This window comes from Meleagris gallopavo, chromosome 3 (assembly GCF_000146605.3).
Source record: "Meleagris gallopavo isolate NT-WF06-2002-E0010 breed Aviagen turkey brand Nicholas breeding stock chromosome 3, Turkey_5.1, whole genome shotgun sequence".
NCBI lineage: Eukaryota > Metazoa > Chordata > Aves > Galliformes > Phasianidae > Meleagris > Meleagris gallopavo.
The window spans coordinates 33,059,313-33,081,039 of record NC_015013.2 but is presented as its reverse complement, the minus strand read 5'-3'; the positions used below and the strand labels follow the sequence as shown (position 1 = coordinate 33,081,039).

At 34.2% G+C, this 21,727-nt stretch overlaps 1 protein-coding gene across 2 annotated transcripts in view; it reads left to right on the top strand.

The window, feature by feature from the left end:
* The window catches only part of LOC104910204 (inversin-like), a 37,383-nt gene that overhangs the window by 6,594 nt on the left and 9,062 nt on the right, over window positions 1-21,727 (top strand). For both annotated transcript variants that reach the window (XR_002113198.2, XM_019613889.2), the window contains exons 2-3: window positions 267-433; window positions 20,973-21,146. Coding sequence is in view for 1 of the 2 variants with exons in the window: in XM_019613889.2 (XP_019469434.1) it covers window positions 267-433; window positions 20,973-21,146 (341 nt within the window). In the remaining variant the exon portion in view is untranslated. The remainder of the gene's footprint in view (window positions 1-266; window positions 434-20,972; window positions 21,147-21,727) is intronic.

Sequence of the window (21,727 nt, the reverse complement as noted above, 5' to 3'; positions counted from 1 at the left end):
AGTACAGGAGAGACATGGACTTGTTGAAGTGCATCCAGAGGAGGGCCGCAAAAATGATCTGATCGTTGGAATGGAAGAGAAATGTCCTCTAAATGTCAGTAAAAACAGAGTAAAAAGTAGTAATGTTGATTTTTTTTATGTGATGCTCCATTATTTTGATCGCTCTGTTTATATTAAAAGTACCCATTAATAAAATCATAATGTTTTTAATTACAGAATTAATTATTTAATTATTCTATATTTTTTTGTTGTTGTTATTATTTTAGGAAACTCTGAGCTGAAAGATAAAGAGGACCAATTTGGAAGAACTCCACTTATGTACTGTGTGTTGGCTGACAGGGTAGACTGTGCAGAGGCATTGCTGAAAGCTGGAGCAGATGTTAACAGGGCTGATCGTAGCCGAAGAACTGCTCTCCATCTTGCTGCACAGAAGGTAATTAAATAAGTGCTCTGCCTTAATAGAAACTTATGGCATTCACAGCAAGTATAAAAGAGATTTTCTTGTATTGAATATGTTTTTAGTATCTTTAGAAACTTTTGTTGTTATAGAGGTCAATGATATATATATATTTAATAATTGTATTTGTGGCTGTCCGAAGAGGAAAGTTCACCATGAGGACCATGAGCCTCTAGGTGAGAGCGTAGGGAGTGTCCAAGTCCAAGTCCTCCTTATGAAATTGAACGTGTATAAGTCCATGGAGCCGGATGATATCCATCCTAGAGTTCTGAAAGAGATGGCTGATGTGGTTGCCGAGCCGCCCTCCATCATATTTGAAAAATAGTGGCTGTCTGGTGAAGTCCCCGGTGACCGGAGAATCTTGCAGTACCTCGTTCAGTGTCATTTAAAACTGCACCAACATAAGCTGCTTTCCTTTATTTTCTTTCCTGTATCAAAGAGTTTTGCAAAAGTGCTGGTAGAAATACCTAACTTAAGTTGAAGCTATTTGTGTTTCTCTAGAGAATGATAAATAAAATGATTGCCATTTCTTGTCTTTCAGTCTTTATAAAATAGTCTGTCGGGTTTTAATCCTGTTACAGCATAAAGCATCAGAAATACTGAGTTCAGTCATAAACCATCAGTATTAAGTAAAATGAGTTAGGACAGTAATTGCTTTTCTTCTCTGAGATAGGATTCTCGTTGGATAAGACTTTGGACATCAGTAGACAGTATCAAAGATTTTGTGACTTACTTTCTATTAAAAATATTCCTGATAGCATAGCTAGGCTGACCTACCTGTGCTGTTCCGTGTTCTTTTAGATCCGAAGGTTTTGACAAAAGTAAAAAGTGAAATTGATGTGATAACTTCAGCAACTCTTTCTAATGTGGTTTTGTTATGTAGGTCATCTTTACCAATTAATGAGGAAACTGAGATTTCAGAACTCACATTCTTGTCTTGCCGTGCTTTGTCCAAGTAACTTCCGTAGCTGAACATATCTTCAAAGCTGTAGTTACCTTGAAAGATATACTGGGTTCTCAACAAAGGGTTTGTGGAATCTCTCTGTCTCAAACTTCACTGATGTTATTCTGGACTATTCACAAGAAGTGAAAGGTTTAGAATACTCCCTTACTGGTCTATCTATCCACCTTTTTCTAGTAGGGCATTTAACTTGCACTTTATTTCACCTGAAGTTCTTGAAGTTAATAAGATAGGGTCAGAAAATTCAACTTGGATCAGATTAATACTACTTGGAATATCAGTGCTTTGGAAAACAACCATGGTTATGCATTGACATGATAACCTCTGCTGATTTGTTGTTTAATGGTAGTAATTATGTTCTTAATTATAAGTCTTCTGTACTTTAAATTACATATCTGTTATGAATTTCCTCTTTGTTAAAGAGCTTTAAAAGAGGAAATTAATGCAGCTGCAAGACGATGAGGTGAGAATAAGCTCATATAAATGCAGAGATTTATATTGCAGAGGTAGTTCTCTAGATCACTTCTAACTTGCTGAAGAAAATCAGGCACTTCCTTGGTGTAATTAATTCACCCTAGAGTATAGATGTACACCTTAGGACACATGTATTAGCTTAGTCATCCTTTTAGGCAACTAATTAATGTAACTTTTGGTGTTGCAGTTGTCTAAATTGTGACAAATGAATTTCATGGTAAGACATACATTTTTAGTAAGTAGTTTTCAAATCTTCATTTATATGATGTTTCATACTTCTTTATTTTGTCGATCAACATTCAGATAGAGTTGGATGAATGTTTCTACGTTTGTAGGCAGAAGGCTTTGCAAATGAAGTTACCTGGCTGGTCTTCTGTGAGTTTTCTTCTGTTCTACTATACAAAGAAAAAGTTTTGGTCGCTCATATTAAAATAGACAGATGTCCCAAGCAATTTCAAGAGTCTACTTTCTTTAAAAAGTAAAAATAAAAAAAGAGAAGGGTGGGGAGGTCCAGTCACTAACTTCAGAAGATTAAAAAGCAACAAAAAAAAGGAAATATACAAAGTATGGCAGTGGTGCACTATGGAAATTGTTGAAGTAGTTTGATGACATCTGTGACTTCGTAAATATGCATGTAATTTAATGAGAATTGAAACAGCAACTAATTGCAACAGAAGTAAAATCATTAACATGATTTGCCAGTAATTTCACAGTGAACAATTCTATTAGTGTGTAGGTGTAGATCTTCTTCTTTTATGAAATAAACTTGCTGTGGAGAAAGGTATGAGTACTGAGATTTGCAGTTTAATGAGATACTCATTTTCACTTGTGTTTTCTTCTAGTCTTAAACGGCATCTTACATAAATACTCACATGTGATATTTCTGAACAGAAATGTTTTTAAGTATCAAAAGTGCTTGTATGTGATTTTTTTTAAATTTATCATTTGTTCATAAAAAAAAAAAAGAAAAACAATAGGCCTGTCTCCTTCTGATTTTCTTGGAGAGGAAGCTCACTTATTACCAGTCTATTTACTCTGGGGACTTCCCAGAGTATCACTATCTCTGTGAATTTCCTAAGCACAGCATTTTGTGTTAACAAGGATAAAAGAAAAAAAGTCAGTAGTTTTGTTGTTGCATGCTAATAGTATGCACTTAAAGTAATCTATCAGGTTGCTTAACTATCAGGAGGTTGGTTTTGTGAGAATTCATATTGTCCAGGTGGGAAAATATGCCTTTTATTGTCTAAAAGCACTAAATATTCTATCAGTTAATTAAGTTCTTTGCTGACACAGTTAATGTGAGAAATAATTATGTCCAGGATGCAGTTAGGATTCATGTGTAAAGTGTATGTTGTATATATATGCTGTGTATATTTTAAGAATTTTTAATTTTAATTTTTCTTAAACTAGAAAAAACGAGTTGTTCCTCTATGTTCATCAGTAACCACACAGGTAAAGAAATAATGTTATTTCTTTTTTCTTCACCAAGGAAAAGATGTTTGTTTAAAAGCTCCCGAATAAAGCTTGGCTGGGAGCATGCTTACAGCTTTTTTCATCACTACCTTTTTCAGACTGTGTTCCTTGGAGCTGTAATGTGCTCCTCTGTAGCATGTAGTATAGATCCTTTTAAATCATTCATAAGGGGTTATTTGCACTGAATAAAAGAACACGTACACTTCTAACATTCTTTCCCAATCTATATCATGAATGCAAATATATAATCATGGTGTCTTTCAGAGATTATTGTGGTCAGTTCATGTTCTTTTTATTCTAGACAGGTAACTTTTTCTGAAATTCCCTCTTAAGTGAAGCTTCATAGTGAGTACGTACTAATTCTCTGCATATAGTTTCATGTTGTGTGAATGAGATTTGCAGTCATTCTTTCATATTTTCATACAAACGTGCAATTTGACTGAATGTTAAAAATCTGAAAAGGTTGCTGTGTGAAACATGCATGTGGCCAACCAGCCAGAATAGGTGATTTTATTTTATTTTATTTTTACCTGCAGGACTGTAGTTTCCTTTGTGTTTAAGTAAGCCACAGAAAATAACTTTACTTTCTCAAACAAAGGATTCTTTTTTGTGAATGCATCGTGAATATGCTTAGTGACAGAAGGCAATGTTTCTTGCATGTATCACATTGCAGATAAGCTAATCTAGATACTGTTTATCAGCAAAAGGGTTAGTCCTGCCCATCCCCTTCCTCCCACCTACTTTTCACAACTGCAGAACTGCTGTCTGTTCAATGAGTCAGAAAATGAGCTCTACAAAATAATGATTCGTTTTCTGCCTTTTGAGGGCAAGTTCCCATGCTTCTGTATGCTTTCACTATTGGCTGTGCTAATACTACAGTTAATTTGTGCTGTAAGCTAGGTAATTGAAATGATTAAAAATAACTACAGGAAAAGTTTGGGAAAAACAAACTAACTAACCACTCATTTTGTTACAGAGGTCTGATTTACAATATGATCCCCTAGGAAGTTGCTCTGTCTGCAAGGTTGGAGTTTACTAAATGACCCTTGACCCCATAAATTTAAAAAAAAAAAAATCTTAAATCCTTATAGTAAGAATTTAGCAGCTTTCCATTTGAGTTGAGGGAGGACAAGGGAAGCCTTTTGAAGTTTTCTGAATCTTATAAATAGAGGCTGTGGCTTTCTTTCAGTATCTTGTCTGTCTCCATAAATCTTCTTTAGACTTATTTTACCTCTGCATAAATCTATACTGTTGAAATCAAAGTATTGGCCTTTTCTAAGGAAGATCAGCTTTCCAACATAGCATCCCTAATTTCACTGTTTCCCCATTGAAATATGCAGGGTAGCATCTTGCACATGTGTCAGTCAGGAAAGTTATTTGTATGTAGCCAAAGAGAAGGTCTGAGATTCTAGGAAAGCAAGCAACTCTAGATATGAAGAGAATGGTCGGAAAACTGTCCTGTGCATTTTTCAACTTCAGAAATTCTTATCTTGATTCATTATTGCACCAAAGGTGTGAAGAAGAGGGAGGACCTTCTGAGTCACTTGTGGTAAAAACTAGAGAGCAGCTTAATTGAAACCAAATGATGCCCAGTTTCTTCAGCTTTCTGTAAAAGCTGAATAACAGATTTGATGATGTGGAGACCTTGATTTGGGCATTACTTTGAGAGACTAATATACAGTTTTCAGCTTACACACTTTGTCATGCTTTCATAACAGTAAAAGGGCATACACGTTGATTACTCATTAAGTGCTAAGCCTCTACTCATTTGGTATCTAGCAGTTAACCGTCTCTACTGTCAAACTGTGGGTTAAAATCCAGCCAGTGCTCTTGTCTGCAGAAGATAAAACTTCAGAAATACTGTTTTTACAAGTCTGATTTCACTCACACAGCAAATACTAAGACATCTGAATCTGCTTTCTTGCTGGTTTTATGTTAGTATAAAATCACAGTTTAGGAAAAGGTTATGTGAAATTTGCATCTTAGATTAGGCTTTTTAACTTCAAGATCTAGATCAGAATTTCAGGATAGCTAAAGATCAGACACTGTTTCTATGGAGGCTGCATTGATAAATATGTCTATAGACTATGGCACTAAAACTGACTTGAAAATTATTTCAGTAACTGTTGGTTGCTAAACTTACTGGTTCTAATAAATCATTTTTGAAAACACTGCTTACAATTTGTGACTACTTCCCTGAATGTACCTGCTTTCCAACAGTCATTTTATGCATCAGAGGAATCACCACATACCTGAATAACAACAGCAAAAAAATGGTGTCTGTCATTGACTTTGGATAGGTTTGTATAGTGATAGAGAAGAAATAAAGCTGTCTGAAGCACTAAAATTTGTTATACTTCAACTATCTGGTAGATTTGCTCAATAGTCTGCTATAGACAAGAATGTGTCTATCTGCTGCCACTTGTAGTAGCAATATACTAGTTTTCTTCTTGTAGAATAGTAGAAGCAAGTCCTGAAGGTGGATGGGAAAGGTTTAAATAGAGGATGTGCAGTAAGGGCACTTGTGGAGTGTTTAGTTAAATACTACATAGTAGAGGATATTTGAAAACTGTAATGTTTTTCATTTAAATGCAGATGTGTACGTTAAGTGTTGATCTCCATTGCCTGGGGTGCTTAGAATTTTTGAAAGCTAAAGTTTCAAACTGTAGCATCCCTATTTTGAAGGATTTTGTTCTAGTTGTAAGGGTTACAAACCTGATTTAAAAATAGAACAAAAAATAAGTGCATCTATGATTTTTGTGAAGATGAAAAGATTAATTCTTGTGATATATATAGGATGTTCAGATATAATTCTCAGGGAAGCAAATGGTGTGGAACACAGTTTGAAGGTATCATGATACATGATTTCTGTTTCTTACCTATAATGATGGAAAAGATTCATGCTTACAAAAACAAACAAACAAAAAAACAGTGATTAACAAAATATCTTAAATAAGTCATACAGGAGAGAACTCAGAAATACTCAAAGAAGAGACAACACATTGGGCAAATATATCCAATATGCATTTTCAGATTTTGCTGCTATGATTAGAAATCAAGAATATTATTTTTTCTTCATTACTTGGCACCAGGGATTTTAGCCATCATAGCTGAAGATTTAAAAATAAAAATAAAAATGAGAGACTTAAAATAAAAAGACCAAATGAGCATATTTCTAGTGAAGTAGACAAAATCAAATTGGGAGAATGCTATATGTTCCTTTGCTCTGTCAACAAGTTGTATGTTAAAAAGAATTGGAGTTTGCTAAGTAGTGAAGCACATATAACCTGTGATAAGTAGGAGGTTGCTAACATAGACAGTAAGGGAATTTTTTGTTTTGGAAATCCAAAATAGCTCCTGGGAATACAGTGAACACCCTCCCTATTGCTAGTGCATGAGTTTTATTCAGTTGTCCTTAGTGTGGAGAGTTCAGCTGCATCTGCCACTAGAGGTCTCTTTCAGCACAGATAGTTTTGTGGCAATTGAATTTTATAAATTCTGAACTAACCTAGCTTTAAAGAAGAAAAAATGAACTCGAAGGCTTTTAAAAACTGAAAATAAAAATGTATCTAAGAAATGTTTTACTAAGACGTTAGAAAAATCCACATAGTTATCTTATCAGGGATTTATTGTATTCAGAGTACGTTTTTGAGAAGTATAATAGTAACTTAACTTTATTCCTAGAAATGGTATGTACAGTTTCAAATTTTTAGTATTTTTACCAGTTTATGTGCATTTTATGAGACCCAATTTACCTAAATGTCCTTTAGGTTCATTTTTTAGGGCAATGTTAATGTTAAGGGTTCTGTTTGCCAATTGTTCATTTTAATATCTATGTTGTATGATACTACTTATGTGATATTACTTATATGGTACTACTCATTACAATAATAATGATACATGTGAAATGCACATCTTCAAAGAGTTTAACCATCCGAATATAATTGCATCAATTAATAAATACATGTTCACCGCCAAGAATATTTCATAAACCTGAGAAGTTACAGTGGTCTGAGGACAAATAATTAATTTATTTATTAATACTGAATACATGTTTATAGTATTTAGACCTTAAAAAATAGTATTATGCTGCCCTTGTACTTAGTTTTCTAGGCATCTAGACAGCATAGATGTTGCACAGCAACAATTTCTTCAGTTAAACTGTAGATTTTTCCAAATTAGAATAGCAGATACTCATGTCTTCTATCTGCTTAAACCAAAGAAGCTTTTATGTCATTTAAATCTTAATGTCATTTTATTGAATGTTATTTTATTGTTAGTAAGTAACTTCAGAAGTGTAAAAGTACTGGAAAACACATTCTTTTTGCCTGAGTTGATAAATAATCTGATCAATTATAGTAGGACAGTACTAATTGGTTTTTAACCATTTCAAGAACTTGTGTATTTTTACTCACATTAATCCTGTATTTGCATGATCTTAACAATGTTCCCAGGGTTATGGGGGCTTGGAATTTTCCGTATATATTTTTTTCATGTTCTTTTTCTGTCATTTGTTGCGTTAAACAGTGTCAGTTGAGGGGCTGTGCCTCTGATCACTGTTACTGCTTTTGGAGTTTGCCATGGAGCAGTGTGGCTTGTGAAAGCAGATGTATGTTGTCCAAGAAATATGAATGATTTTTCTTAAGAATCAATTTAAGAAGATTTGTAATGATGAATTAAAACATGTATTTCTGGCTTGTATCACCCTGCTGGAGAAGAAAAGAAAAAAGTAAAGGAAAATTGTGTACACATCAGTTGAAATGGTAACTGTAACATCTCTGTCCTATAGTTTGAGATTCGTTTTTTAATGATGTGAGTCCTTGTCTGCTAAGTACATTTCCCACCTCAACTTGGAGTTTCCAGGGTTAATTTTTGCAGAGTTTCTCTGTGAGTTTGTGAAGAGTTCTATACAAGGGGAATCAGTACAACCTAGTGGAGAGCAGAGTGATGAGCATTTGCATCTCTGGAATGTTTTTATTGACAAACGGTAGTCTGCTATTGACATTTGTGTCCCTTGATGATACTTCTATCCTAGCTTATCTTTGCTGGTCAAATGCCTTAATTGTTCTGGCCTTTAATTCAGTCAAAGTTGGAGCATGAGTGGAAGAGAAAAGGGAAGGAACAGGTCTAACAGAGCATCAAGCTTGAGCTGTGAAGCTGCTGGCAACGATCAACCTGTCATAATGTTATGATTTGTTCATTTTTATACCATTTATTAGCCTTTACTTGTTGTGCCATTTGGCCTCCAGGGCAGATAAAGTGCTGTCTAATTTGGTAGGTTTGCTTCTGTCAGAGTGGCCTCGACAGAGAAGGTGTTAGCTGTAGTGACAAATAATCAATAGCTGTCGTTGTCATGAGGAACGTGAGTAGCTGGGCCTTTCATCTGGAGGATTAGAGGTCTAATTGGATTGAGAATAGGGAGGGTGGGCTGTTGGGTAACCCTGTCAGCTATGTTAAGCTGTCAAATGTCAGCCTCGCTGAAAGGAAGAAGGGATGGTTAGCTTTCAGAAACAAGGAAGAAGACATATGAAAGCTTTTTAAAAAGTAATAGATAGAGAAGTAGAATAGGCTAATGTACGCTTTAACCCCCTCATGCTTAATTATATATCTCTCCAGTTAATGAGGATGCATAGCATATGCATTTTCCCTTTTTCATGAAGGCATGTGTAGAATTTGTGTGAGACAGATTTGGCAGCCTGGTACCAAGACAGACTGGTTTTGTGTCTTGCAAAAAAGCAAGCTCAGGTGGGAAATAGAAACGCAAAAGATTATGACATAGAGAGGGAAAATAACCACCAATGGGGAGAAATCACTTAGCAGAAGCTAAGAAGAAACTATTAATCTTTTGTTGTAAAGATTTGGCAGCCCAATAGGACTTCTTTTCTATTTTTTTCTTTTTTCATTTTTGAGATAAAATCAGTTGTTTCAGTGCTGCTGTACGTGGAATAAGGACTATTATCAAGTGCTGCAGTGTGCTGTTACTTGAATTTCATGTGTTGTTGCTTTTATCCCTTGCTCTCTGCTTGCTTTTTTGGAGAAAGATTTGTGTTCTTCTGAAGAAGTTAAATCCGATAAAAGCATGACTAAGCTAGTAAAACAAATAATTTTTTTGTATTAATGTCTCAGAAGGTTTACAGAACTAGTATTTACTTTACCAGAAAAAAATAATTGAGCTAGATTTTAGAAGAGGATTTTGTTCATAAAATTACTAGAATAATGCTTGCTTTTTTCCTAATTTTCCTGTGTTGCTTTACTCAAATCAAGTCTTAACTGGAACAACATCGGTATCTTTTTTTCTCTATGTAACTTCTTCACTGGCTTTTCTGCAGTACTTGGCTAAAGTCACCCTTTATATAACAGCCATCTCTTTCAAGGAGCTAACATCTTTAACTACTGATGACCTTAAAATAGTGAAGTTCTATTTGTTATAGTGAAAAGTGTGTCATAATTCAGTATCTTACTTATCTTACTTTTTAGAGCTTTATCCAATATTTGTTACTAAAATCCTTGCCCTTCTGAGTATCTTTTTTTTTTTTTTTAATGGACAAGTGTATTACCATGACAATGATTTGCCGCTTCCCCATTTTATCCCCTTCTTTATCAAACTAGAACATCACCTTCAGTGTTGCATTCTTTCTCTTCTCCTTCAGCGATGTCTGCTATTTTCATTAACCTGATTGACTTACATTCATTGTACAAATTCATCTCCCTCATTTCCTAGCACAATATAATTTCACCACTCTGCATCATCTCTGCTGTGTTTCTTGCACTGCTAATCTGTCTTGCTTTGTCTTTATATCTACTTTTACCATCTTTCTCATGCTTGAAGTTAGCTTTCACAATCCTGTCTGCCTGAGAGAATGTTATCAGGCCCCAAACATGTATTATCATACTAGTGCTTCAGTTGAGCAGTCTTCATCTCAAGCATTTCAAATTTCATTTTAAAAATAATAAGAAAAGAAAAAAATTTCCAACTAGGTTGATTTTCTAAATTTTGAAGTCATGGATTAAGTACAAACCATGATGGTGGAACACAGAGAAGTTCTCCTTGTGTTAAAGCTCCAGCAAAAAGGAACTAATTCTGTATAGCATATGGAATGATATCTTAAATATCTATACAGCCAGCTGATAGAATTACTTTGTTTTCATTTATTAAATTCACTTTCAAACTTCTGTGAGTAAAATTTAGAAGAGCATCTGTGCTGACAGCTTCCACATTATTATCTGATCTTTTCTAGCTCCACTTCCATAGCAATAATTTTTCAGGCTGAAAGCAATGAATAGATAAGACAATAAAGGAATTCTGTTGTAAAAAAAAATAAAAAATAATAATAAAAAAAGACTCAGATTTTGCGATTTTGTTTGGAAGATAGACTAGAGCTGAACAGCTTATAGGCATGTTTTAGGACAGTTGTACTTTGTTCAGGCAGGAGCAGAGGTTGTTTTTGACAGAAAGTTGTTCCATGTTGCTGGATGTTTGGCTGCTTTAAGTTGACTTAATTATCTTGTTTTTCAAGTGCTAGATTAGTTTTACATGCTTTTACCAATGATAACTCTCTCATTTTATTTTCTTCAAATAATAGGTGAAAATTTCTTCAGCATTTGAACCTGTAAATAATGATTGCGTCTTAAAAATGTGCTTCTTACTAAGCATAGTACTGTACTTGGTGTGTTGTGAGTTTATCTGAGTAGATTTCATTCTGTTTCACTTACTGTTGTTCCTTTAGCAAATGTAGCATTGTGGCATCCCTCAGTGCCCAAGAGATCTGCCCAGCTCTTCTCTCAGGACATTGATGTCTGCTTCCAAGTCTCTATCTTACAAAATAGATTTACAGGCAAAGGCATCTCCCTGTTTGAGTGTCCTTTCCAAAACATCATTCTTGCATTAATTATCCCTCCACAGCTGACCTCAAGACTGATCTTTAATGGTTACAAGAAGAAATATTGTTGTTAGAACTGAGAAACCACTTACTTGTTTGTGTCCAGATTTGTCACTGACAAATTAAAGCAGGACTATCTCTAGTATTAGCTCATCAGTTTGGCTTAGTTTCGTTTTGTGAGCTGGTTGGTGATTTCTTTCTGAATGAGGTGACTTTTTTCAGGCTTTCTTAGTAAAAAGTGAAGGTATTTGTTTCCACTGATTATTAATTTCATTTTAAATTTAAATGTATTTGTTTTGTATGAAATATTTGCACATACTCTTCAATACATGTAGTACCAGGAACAGATCATTTTGAAGCATGACACCTTTCTGCTGAATTCTCCAGGAATCTTTTATCAGGTGACTGACACGTCCTTAATCTGATGCTCAGACTTGTCAATTGAATCAATAGTATGCTAGATAGGCTGGATTCAGAATGAAAGGCTGTTGCGATAGAAGGTATTCGAAATATAAATTCAGATCTTATGACCAGCCACAAACTCCAGGAGCACTTGTTTTTCATTTATTTCTCTCTTTTTTGGTCTGTAAACAGTAGGTTAAATTGTTGATGAAAGAGAATTAGATGAATCACTCTCAGGACAAAATGGCATGTGTAAACCACACAAGAAAATTCTGAAGTTTTTCAAAAATCAATAGCATTTCTTAAAATATAAATTCAATTTATCTATTAAAATTGTCTTTTTGGTTTCTTTGTAGATCTATTTCAAATACTTAAATTTTTATTAATGAAGAACGTTACCCATTTTTATTAGAGAAATTATTGCTATTGAAATATAAAGTATTTTATGTTATTATTAACAAATACATAGTATATATGTATTTATGTATATATAGTATATATGTAGTCTTCTGATAGAAATATTTAAATATAGGTCTACATATGCATAGAACGTGGTTTTTTTCATGTTCCACAACTATGGTGCAGATTTAAGAACACTTGAAATAAAACCAAGTTTGACCTATTGTTTTATCTGCTTGCGCTTCGAGCAGAGAGAAATAAATGCAGTACTTTTGTGAATGTTAAGATGAAGTCTGAGTAGTTTACTAAGGCTTTGATTTATTTCCCAGTACTGTGAGTAGATTTTGACTTCTTTTTTATTCTCACACTTCCCTGTAGTATATCTAGACACTGTGAAATATCATAATGTGTTTATTTATAATCACAATAATTATTTCAAGCAAGGGATAAGCTTATGCTGTTAAAGGTTATTTACTGTATGAGTCTTCAACTTCTGTAATAATCCTGGAAATTTCACTGCATCTGGAGACTATTTGTTAAAACAGAAAATTTGGTATGGAGTTTTTTAATAATTTCACATAATGGCTTGTTAAAGAACTTAAGATATCTGATAGAGTTTTGTCCTCTTAAACTATGTGCTTATACAGTTTTTTTGTATAGGCATCCATTGTCTAGTGAAAATGCTTTCAAAGAACCATCCTAACTTGTCTTGCATCTCTAGGAGAAGAACTGGCAGTTCAAGGGATATTCGGTAATGTACATCTAAATAATCAGTAACAGACATTTGCAAAACATCAGTAGTTATCCAGAATATACAGGCAATTACTGGAAATGGAAAGAATGTTACAAATAAGGATATCAGTCAGAACTTTACTAGGATTGGAAGAGAATGTGAATATAGGAAAAAGCAGTTTTGAAAGAGAAGATTACTTTATCACAGAGTTGTATTAGCCTTTTAAAACTACTCCTACTTCAATACAGTTTAACTTAAAGCCATTAAGATGAAGAAAGTGAATGTTACAAATATTTTCCAATACTCCTTTTTTGGAGAAGGAGATCAGTCCTAACAAATCTTTCAGTCACTGTACAATTTCTATTTTATTTTATTTTATTTTATTTTTTATAAACTTGGTTGTAGAGTATTCTCAAAGTGGGCAGTGATGCTGTAAATATGGATGATGTGTGTCAGGTTTTTTCATGAATCCCCAGAGACTGTCTTTTGGGTATTTGCGCTGAGTGTCTTCACTGTAGGAAAACAAGTCAGTAACAGTAGAACTGAGATCAACTGGAAATTAGAGTGCTTCTTGCATTTTCATACTTGAAGTATTTTTTAAATGAAAATGACTGATTTCTATAGGCAGACTATAAAATTCAAGAGCTGAAGAGCTGAAAACACTACACAGATAAAGCAAGTACAGGCCATGGAGAAATGAGTTCAAGGACTGTAAGATGTAAGCACCTATTTTCTTTTAACTTATTCTGGGAAACAGTTTTATCTTAGTTTTTACAACACTGGTCAGTTTTTGTCTCTGTTGTATTCTTTGACTGTATGCCAGGTGATAGTTTTGTCCATTCCTATGGAAACCAAAATACTGAAGGCAATCTTGCAAGAGGCTTTAGGAAGAAGTACTCGAAGTTCAGACACTGCCTTGCTTTCAGTCAAAACATCTGATACAACTGGTCTCAATTCCTACTGTTGGCAGGTGTATTGCCTAAGATGCTTTGCCAGATGGACGGACGTGACCAACTTGGGAAGTGGTAAATAAGGTTTTCAGCTATGCAGAATGTTTTTACTTGTGAAACTAGGATGCTGCTAACAACGTTGCTAAAAGATACTTTGTGAGATTAAACCTAGTGTCAAATTTGGTAGTGTTTTTGCCATAGTTAACTTGAAAGAACTATTTCACATATGTAAATCTGCTGGCAGTTTGCTGCACAGAAGACATCACAGCATCCTTGCCTTTCCAGACATCCATACTTTAAATTTATGAAATCCTTTAAATTATTCAACCTCTCAGTTGGTGCAAATAGGGATGTATTTTTGTACCTTCCATGTTTTAATGAAGAATGATTAGTCTCAGATATTAAGAACTATTGCTAAAATAGATAAAATAGCATAAGGCCACAATTATGCACAGAGAGCTGGAACGCTTCTGTGAAGAAATGCTGAGAGAGCTGGCCTTGCTTAGCCTGGAGAAGGCTCTGGGGAGGCCTCGTTGTGGTCTTCCAGTACCTAAAGGAACCTACAAGAAAGTTGAGGAGAGACTGTTCATCACAGCGTATAATGATAGGACAGTGGGTAATGGTTTTAAGCTAAAAGAAAAGCAGATGGATTCTCCATCCTTGAAGATGTTCACGGCTGGGTTGGATGGGGCTTTGGGCAACCTGGACTAAAAGGAGGTGTTCCAGCCTATGAGGGGGTGGGGTGCTTTAATTAGATGTTTAAAAGTCCCTTCCAACTCAAACCAGTCTATGATTCTATGTTCCCGATTCCTTCCTTATTCATAGTTTACATATCAAAATCATATTTATTGTTGAAGACATGAAGCAAAAAAAAAAATTATTAGGAGCTTGTCTGTGATTCTAATTTTGTGTATTCTTGATACATAGCAATTAAAATTTATATCAAAATGTATTTGCATTTTAACATACTAAAAATGTGTAAGCTTTTTTGCTCAATTAATAGTATTATATGTGTTAAACTTACATGGCGGCATAATATGTCATCACTGGAGAGACAGCCTGCCACTTTGATGGTGACTTTACTCACTTACCTAGAAATTGAGATTCTGCGGAGCTGTATTGATTGCACTCTTCCCCAGAACTGTTCAAAAATTAAAATGAGCAGAAGCATTCAAGAGTGTCAGAATGGTGCAGTCATATATACAGTGCTAATAGTTATTCTAACCAGACATTCTTAATTCAGCTTCAGAGTACTAGAAATAAAGAAGTTTCACTATTTCATACTTTTTTAAACAATTATTTTTTAATTCAAAGCACACATTTTCTTAATTTTTAACTCTAAATAATTATTTGAAATTTAATTAACATTTTCACTTGCCAGCCTATATTTTAATAACTTTTCTGAAGAATTCTTGTCAGATTTCTGGCAGTTAGCTGATAATATAAGCGTATCAAAAGGCATCTTTTGATATTTTAATTTCTTGTTCTTCTGGAACAATATTCTGTTTATATATACACGTGTATATATATATAATTAGAAATATGATAGTCACAGCTAAGTTCCCTGAAAAGCTACTAAAACTGACAGGTGTTGATGACAGAAAGTCCATCATATGCTCCATGTCATTCTAAGTCATTGTGGAAACATACTTCTCAAAAGGATGCTGATAGATGAAACAATCTCAAAAGAAAGTGTTAACTAGCATCTGCATAGTCTTTTTTTCTTTCCAAATACATTAGGATTCTTGGATTTTGAAAATACGTGATGAAGTTGTTATGCGGAGTGAAGCATTCTTTCTTCTGCACTTACTTGCTGGGAAGAAAAAGCAAGTTTAAGTATGCATGTTTATTTATGTAGTAAGATTATCTTCTGTAAGACCAGGTAGGTCGAAGACAGCTGTTTCTACACTGTCTGTGAACATGAGCAAAATAACTTCAGTTGCAGTTTTTGTTTTAAAAGAGGATGTATATTATGGCTTCAGCAATTTAGGAGTTCAAGTTCTTTGATACTCACTGCTTCTTGAAAGCTTCTGATAGTGAAGAGCATTTCTCAACTTCAGCTATAGGATCTGTGCTAGTCTGTTGGCAAAGCATGCAAAAGTGGTGCAAATTGGCTGCTATATTCTGGTTAGATTTTAAGCTAAAATCTGGAAAGTTTCTGTGTTTTTCGTCTTTTGCCCCATTAAGTATCTGAGTGCACAACACAGTTCAGTATTTGTCACCATGTAGATATATACTGATTTTAGAGACTTGCGTGTCACTACTGAAATTATAGATAGCTTTGCGTTTGACATAACAAAGATTGTATCTTAACTCCATTATAAATCTTGATTACTTTTAAGGAGTCTTGGGTTTAAAAAGCTTAATATCTAATCTGACTTTTTATCATCTTAAAAAATCAAATAATGTATTTGAGGCAGAAATAATGGATTTGAGGCTTTTCTTTGGAAAAGCAGGTAAGTGGCCAGGCGTGCTGAATTTCCATGTATGCTTCCAACTATGGTTCTGTCCCAGACAGGATCTAAATCAGATAAACTGTGTATGTAAGTGAACATGTAGGCAATAAACTGTGATGCAATTGTTTTCCTACTCTCAGGCTGTTTTATATTTAGTTATATTGTCTTGATTATGATGTACTAGTTTAAAAAGGAAAATTAAAGCACTATTAATATACTGTAAAAGTATAATCGCTACCCATATTATGACTGGTGTGGTATTAGAAAAACAGATTTGTTGTAAGTTTGCAATAAACAATAATAACTTAGTAGTTTTGTGGTTGTTTGTTTCCAGAAAGAGTAAAAATAAGTGAATTATATTCCTCTGAAGAGGAGTTATTGATTATTAAATAGTTTTTCTTTTTATGAAAGAATATAGAGAAAATAGTAAAAAAAAACAAACACATTTTTCATAAGTGCTACTTAATAATGTATTTCTAAAATCAAAATTTAGTAAGCTAATACATTATTGAACGATGTATAATTATCAGATATCCTAAATCCCTTCTGTCACAGATAATCAGTTTGCTGTGTCATTATTCCCTCTGTGTTCTCTCAAAATGCACTCCTTTTAAACAACCAGACCTTTGCTCTCCCTATTTTGTGGTGACTTTCGTTTTTCCGTTTGTCTGCAATGTTCTGTGTGCTCACTGTGTAGGCTTAGTTATGGCCATTTGTTGTGTCAGGAGCTCTTATCAGTAGTTAATGTCTGATGTTAGTAAGTCTCATTTTAACAGCACAGAAGCAGCAAGGGACAAAATGAAAAATACTTTTAGTTGATTAAACATTCTTCAGGAATCATGAAAGTTTGGGTTTTGGAGTCCTTTGTTTGGAAAACAGGCGAGTAATGTCTTATATAGAGAGAAAAGTAACAGAGAAAAGTAGTTTATTTGACCTCAGTAACATGCAAGGATTTACAGTAAGTTTCTAAGAGATAGATATGTAAATGTAAATAGAAAACAGTGTAAGATGTACGCTACTTTATTGAACGTTCTTTGAGACTAACCTGACATTTTGCTAACTGATTTTCTAGAGGTAAATTCAACGGATAGCCTTTGTTAGGCCTGTAAAAAAGCGTTAAGTCTCGTGCTAGGTGGAAAATTGCAGTTAAATGGAAAATTAGGACACTAAAAGCATGGTAAATAATTTGATAATAAGCTGAAAGCAAGTACTGTTGAAATATGCGCTATGAGATAGGAAGGAATATATTAGAATTCCTCAACAGATGCACTTGAATCTAGTATTAGTCAATATTTTTAATTAAGAAACTTGGCATCACAAGTAGTACTTTTTTGAAGGACAAGATAAGGCATTATTATCAGTTGAGGACAGGATTTGCGTGTTCAGAATACTAGAAGTAGGAGAGAATACTAAAATAGAAGAAATAGGAGAATACCAAAATAGGCAGAAGATGTGATGGTGTGTAATGCAGTTTCACATGCACGGAAACAGGACAATTTATTCTGTACCCTGGGAATATTTAATTTTGAAATGACTACAAAAGGACGTCAGTATTACATTACCAATGTTTATTGAGAATGTAAATTAAAAAATATATATATATCCATTCACAACTCTGTATCTTTCCACTATTGTTTGATATCATAACGTAGGAAACAAAAACGAAAACGTAAGAATCTGCTACATTCTTTTTGAGTATTGAAATATTTTCACAGCTATATTTTTATGATAGTGTTCTATATGTTAGGTTGGTTGGCCTATTGTGCTACTGGAATGCCAGGTACTAGAATGGATAATGCTATGTAAATCTTCTCAATAGTAATACCAAAATAATGATTGTTCTAAGTGTTGCCGTACTACTGAGCTGCTTTGAACTGCGTGTTTTGGGGGCTGAAACCTGGACCAGAAGGGCCTCAGATGTTAGTGTGGCTTCATGATGTTACTGAGATTTTTTTCTTTACCTATACCTGTGTGCCCGTGTTGGGTTCAGTTGTGTATCAGGTATTCCGTCAATCCAGTACTTCACCGGGAAGAGAAGGAAGAGAACTGCAAGTAAGTATTGTAAAAGGTCATTGTTGTTACATTGTTGTCATCTCTGGTAATGTTTTTTGTGGGTTTTTGTTTGTTTGTTTGTTTGTTTTGTTTTGTTTTTAATCATAAACTGTTTGGAAGAAACAATGTTTCATGTTTCAGAATGAGGGGATTTACTGCAGATTCATTTCCTAAGGAGGGGCATTTGTTGCTGGCTAAGCATGCAACAGAGTAATGTAGTAGTAACTGGTAGAAAAATGGTAACAGCAAAGATAAAATAGAGTACAGGGAAAGAAACTAGTAATGAAAATGCATGTTTCCTTAGTTATAACTCTAATAATAATACGTTCCCTTAGTTTTATGTGTTTTTTTAACTTTCAGTCTTCTTAGCCACTCAATTCATTCTGAAAGCGCAGTATATTTGTAAATCTTTCAATAAGTATCCATCAACAAAAGAAAATCATGTTTGTTTTTTTTTTCATATGTGTGCATGGACATTGATTAGGAAATAATGAAAACAAAACAAATGTGTTATCCTCTGTGATAGAGAATAGCAGCTCTATTTCTTCCAAGTCTAATATTCTCTCAAGTTATTTAATGTTGTCTTTCCCCAATATAATTGCCAACCACAGCATGATACACTGCATTTTTTGGTAGTTTTTTCCTTTTTTAATGAGTTTTACAAATTCTTCTTATGTTTACCTGTAAAATACGATGGTAATAATGGAAAATTTTCTTGTCCCTAACTCATCCTCAAATTTATTATTAGTTCATATTGTATGTGTTCTGCATGGATTAGTAGCTGTGCAAATGTTTTCCTGTTCTGCAGCTGTATGTCAGTGCATGCCTTGGTGCATGTCTGTGTGTTAAAATGATAGAATGCTAACGTTATGCTTCCTGTGATATCGAGCAGAAAAAAGAGAATTAGTCACTCGCTACTTGCTGACCTTGCTGTGAATGCTGTTGACTGTCTCTGGCAACAGAAGTTTGCATTTGCACACGGGTTTGTAGTGGAATTTTTGGCAGAAGTAGGGCTTTCACTGAAGAGCAGGGGTCAGTGACAACAAACTGTGGAAGGAGAAAAAAGTTATTTTGGCTGAGCATATTCATGATATGTTTTCCCTGGTTTTTATTTTGAAATAAAATAGCTTAACAGGAATAAAATAGTCACATATATTTGTTTTAGGCATACTTGATCAAATCCACTCTGCTCAAATAGAGCTCAAGTCTATTAGACAAAGACCAGAACGGTAACGTGTGAAATTTGCCCTTCCACTCTTTAAGGCTGCTATACCACTTTTTGAAAGAGGAAACAGAAATATTTGTACACCCTGGCACTGGATACTGTGGGCATCTCTGGGATTCATCTCTACAAATTGATTCACAATCTGAGTCTTAGGATATACAGAAGTACTTCCATTCCTTACAATTGCTTCCACTTGTCCACATGGCTACATTTTGTTGTTCCCATTGTTGGTTGTTTTGTTTTTTTTTTTCCCAGGGAAATGTAAAGGGACTAAGTTAGCATACAGAATTTGTGAAAGTATTATAACAGACTGGAACATGTTAATTTGCAGGTTGTTCCATAAGCAGAAGAATACAAAGATATGACTTCTGTTGGTCTGTGTGTCACCTTTCCTGCGTATGTTGTCTATTAAAGCTTGATCAAGTACTGCAGCTTATCCCTGAGTGGGTGGAATTAGCACTATTTCTCTCCTTTCCTGAACATTCTCTTTTCATTGTATTTTTGGTTAATTAATATTTTAATTGTTAGTATATGAAGCTGACAAAACTTAGTATTTTGGGGAACACAGAGAAACAGTTCACTCCTTTCTCTTTAGGTAAGTTGTTGAAAGAATGGAGATGTTTAAAACGCTCACGCAAGTTTTTCTAACTTCAAATATTTTGCTTTATTGAGTTACTATTCCAGATCTCTTTTGCTGATCCTCCACTGAAATTTAACTGCTGAGAGCAATTTCAGAAAAAAACCAGTGTGCTTGGTACTGAAGTGAAAGCATCAAAATATCTTATGTAGCATTTCAGTTATGTGGGAGATAACCTTCAAGTAGGGACAGAAGCAAATCAAGGCTCAGTTTGCAACAATTTCTTAATGATTGCATGATAATATTTTTAATTTTTGAAAGGTTTCCTTGATGACTTGAGAAGAGAAATAAATTGGTTTTTTTTGGAGGAGGAATCCACCCTGTTATTAGGCACAGGAGTATTTCTATGTTATTTCCTTTGAAAACGTGTTAAGTCCAGAGTGTTAAGTATTTGAAATGAATGTTACAAGGCTACTTGTACCATCCATTCATCATGCACGCAGTAGATCAAAACTCACATACAGATCTCTGTTTAAAATCGTAAGAAACGATTTTTTTTTTTACTCATTCAGATGAGCTCATTTTCTCTTTCTAAATCATTTCATGTTATTTTTCTTATTCTCATTTTGAAAATTGTACTCTTTCTTATATTTAGTTTTATTCCCTATCTGATATCTGTCCGTCTGCTGAAGCCATATCTAATGGTTTTATTTCAGTTGTTACATGGTGAGCCAGGTCTTACACTCTACTACAAGAAGATATGAACTTAACATTTTGGTTTCTTAAAAATCTTTTTTATGGGTTTCCAAATCTCAGAGGTGTTGTTTATTGTAATAGAGGTGTACTGTTGTTGTGATGCAACAGTAAATATATCAAAACAGTACTGTCATTTTGTTTTATAAATTGAAATTTCTCCCAATTTTCCTTACCCAGGGAAATTATCGCTTCATGAAACTTTTACTGGCTCGTAGAGGGAACTGGATGCAGAAGGATTTAGAGGGTATGACACCGTTACATTTAACTACACGTCACAAAAGCCCCAAATGTTTAGCTTTGCTGCTAAAACACATGGCACCTGGAGAAGTGGATACCCAGGACAGAAACAAGGTAAAAAGTATTACTTATTTTAAGACAATGTAGCGGGTTTAGAAATTGAAGTTGCAAAAAACAGTTGTGTGGGAAAAATTATTTCAGTAGTTTAACAAAATTTTTCTGATTTTTTGAATTAGCAACAATCAGGGATATTATAGTGATCACCATTAACAATATTAACATTTTCCCAATGATAATGTAAAATTTAATTGTAGCTAGTTCACTGACACTTGTGTTCAGAGTACTTAAACTAATAGAGGAATGGAGACTTTGTAAGCATTCAGAAGAAAAGCTGTTTTTCTACAATTTGTAAATGATCTTGGAACTCATGCAAAAAATCTTCCCATTAGGCACTGATCTACCGTTGATTCAAATGTCAGTGCTCCAATCAAGTACTTGTATCACTTCATGATTAACATACCAATTTGGCAAGACTGGCTTTAGTGAGCATCGTCATATCATCATTCGTATCTCATGTAGTTTGTTTTTATTGTATCGAAAGAAAACTGGGTTTTCTAGCGGTTTCATTGTGTAAACTCTAAAATCCTTATCTAATTCTATCATCAGGGAAGCAGAATAAGACATCTGCAGGCTCT